The 1,881-nt window shown below is 28.9% G+C and overlaps 1 protein-coding gene across 6 annotated transcripts in view; it reads right to left on the minus strand.

The window, feature by feature from the left end:
* Positions 1–1,881, minus strand: part of LOC106467292 (hyccin-like) — a 48,225-nt gene that overhangs the window by 22,732 nt on the left and 23,612 nt on the right. For all 6 annotated transcript variants that reach the window (XM_013927629.2, XM_022395434.1, XM_013927631.2 and 3 more), the window contains one exon: positions 468–602. In XM_013927629.2, coding sequence (XP_013783083.1) covers positions 468–602 — 135 coding nt within the window. The remainder of the gene's footprint in view (positions 1–467; positions 603–1,881) is intronic.

A 1,881-nucleotide genomic window follows, 5' to 3' on the forward strand; every position in this document is an offset into this window, starting at 1 on the left:
AGACATAATTAAGGACAGGTTATACAAAACACATTTTCTTTTACCAATGCTTTGCTATTTCCAAATTTCATCCAAGTAGATTATATTTATTAGATGTTTATTTTAAATGGCAAGCTCGTGAAATGAATAAAACTGAAGTCTCCAAATAATACTAGTTCAACCTGACTTTATATCTGTTTGAAAGTTGAGCTCATAATTTAATAACAAAATTATAAAATGATCACATATACAGATATTTAAGAGGATCAATTTTCACTTTCCATAGATACACAAGTCAATAATTCATTTTGTAATACTGTTTGCTCATGGCTTCTCATTAAAAAAAATTATTACAGTGATAAGAATTGAATTTTTAGAATTTCTACGACAGAGAAAAAGAAACCATCTTCAGGATTTCAAGGATCTCTCCAAATTTTTTACTTAAGTCCAGATGCTTTTCATAATTGCTTATGTAAATATCCACTTACCACACGTTCGGCTCGGGCTACAGCACAAAGGTAGATACCAATAATAGTAGGAATATACTGCAGAGTAAATCTCTGTAGCTCTTCTTCTCTCGACCGGTAGAAACTAAACAGTTGATGGCAGACCTGCTCCAAAAACTACATAAAAAACAAAATCTCTTACATTAATTATACATAATATGTATTTGTTATACTAAAAATTAACTAACTGCAATTCTAAGAATTTATGAGTGCAATGGTAGACAACTACTAAACAGTTATTTTTGCTCCTTTCCAGACAGACACCTATTTCATCAATTTTTTGCTATAGAATATCTTATAATTAATATCTTATCATTTTGTAACACTTATTTAGCAAAAATAATGTTACTTACTCTAACCTGACACTATATGAAAGGTCAGTTCTTACGGCACTAACAAATCTTTGTCAGATATGTGGTATTCTTTGCAATTAATAGCTGAAAGTGGTGACTACTGTAGTCATAAAAACAGTTTTGAAAGAACTATGTTAATGTAAAAGCTATGTAATGTTAATAAAGCTGAAACTGGCTGGATAAATAAAATGAAAATATCTGACTAACATAAGATGAAAGGAAGTTTTTAAAGGTTTTTTTTTTAAAAAGTGTCTCACAACAAAATCTTGAAATTTACAGATGTAAAAAAGTATAGAATCAAAATCAAATAATAAGATTTTTTAAACCAAAGGTAGATATTATCTAATAGGTTTCTCCTAAGTTTCATGCAAATTGTTATTTCCATTGGGAGACAGATAACATCAAGGGATATCTGTGGCACAAACATCCATTTAGCCTACCCCTCATTGAGAACTCGTGTTATGTAATGTTTAACAAAACAATGTCCAAATCAAAATAATAATCCTTTTGAAACTACATTTCAAATAGATTTGACTTATTTTTTCATACATGGCTGGAAGTGATTCTGTACAGAAAATGTAAAACTGGTTAGTATAGCAGGAAATCTGAAAAAACTTGTACTTTTAGCTCTTTTCAGCATGGGCTTGGTCCCTGGGACTGACCTCATAACCATTTTGTACTTGTTATAGTTTTCATGCTATAACTTTTACATTAGAAAGCGTTTGTTAACAAAATTTGGCAGATTACCAGTAAACATTATAATGCTTTCATATGCAAAATATAGAATATCTTATTAAGTTTAAAGGTTTATAAAGCAATGTTTTTCTCATGTCTATTTTTTTTTTCACATCTTGCCTATCTTTCATGCAAAGTAATATTCATTTTAAGATAAAAAAAACTTTTATGCATCAGAAAATTTTGAAATTTCACATGTGAAATCTTTATACTGTCCATGTAGTTATCAAATGTTTCTTAAGAAAATCTTTAAATTTTATCTGTTATTTTCAGTAATTAATCTCTATACAGGTTCAGTAGATTTGACC

The sequence above is a fragment of the Limulus polyphemus genome, unplaced genomic scaffold, assembly GCF_000517525.1.
Source record: "Limulus polyphemus unplaced genomic scaffold, Limulus_polyphemus-2.1.2 Scaffold2557, whole genome shotgun sequence".
Lineage (NCBI taxonomy): Eukaryota > Metazoa > Arthropoda > Merostomata > Xiphosura > Limulidae > Limulus > Limulus polyphemus.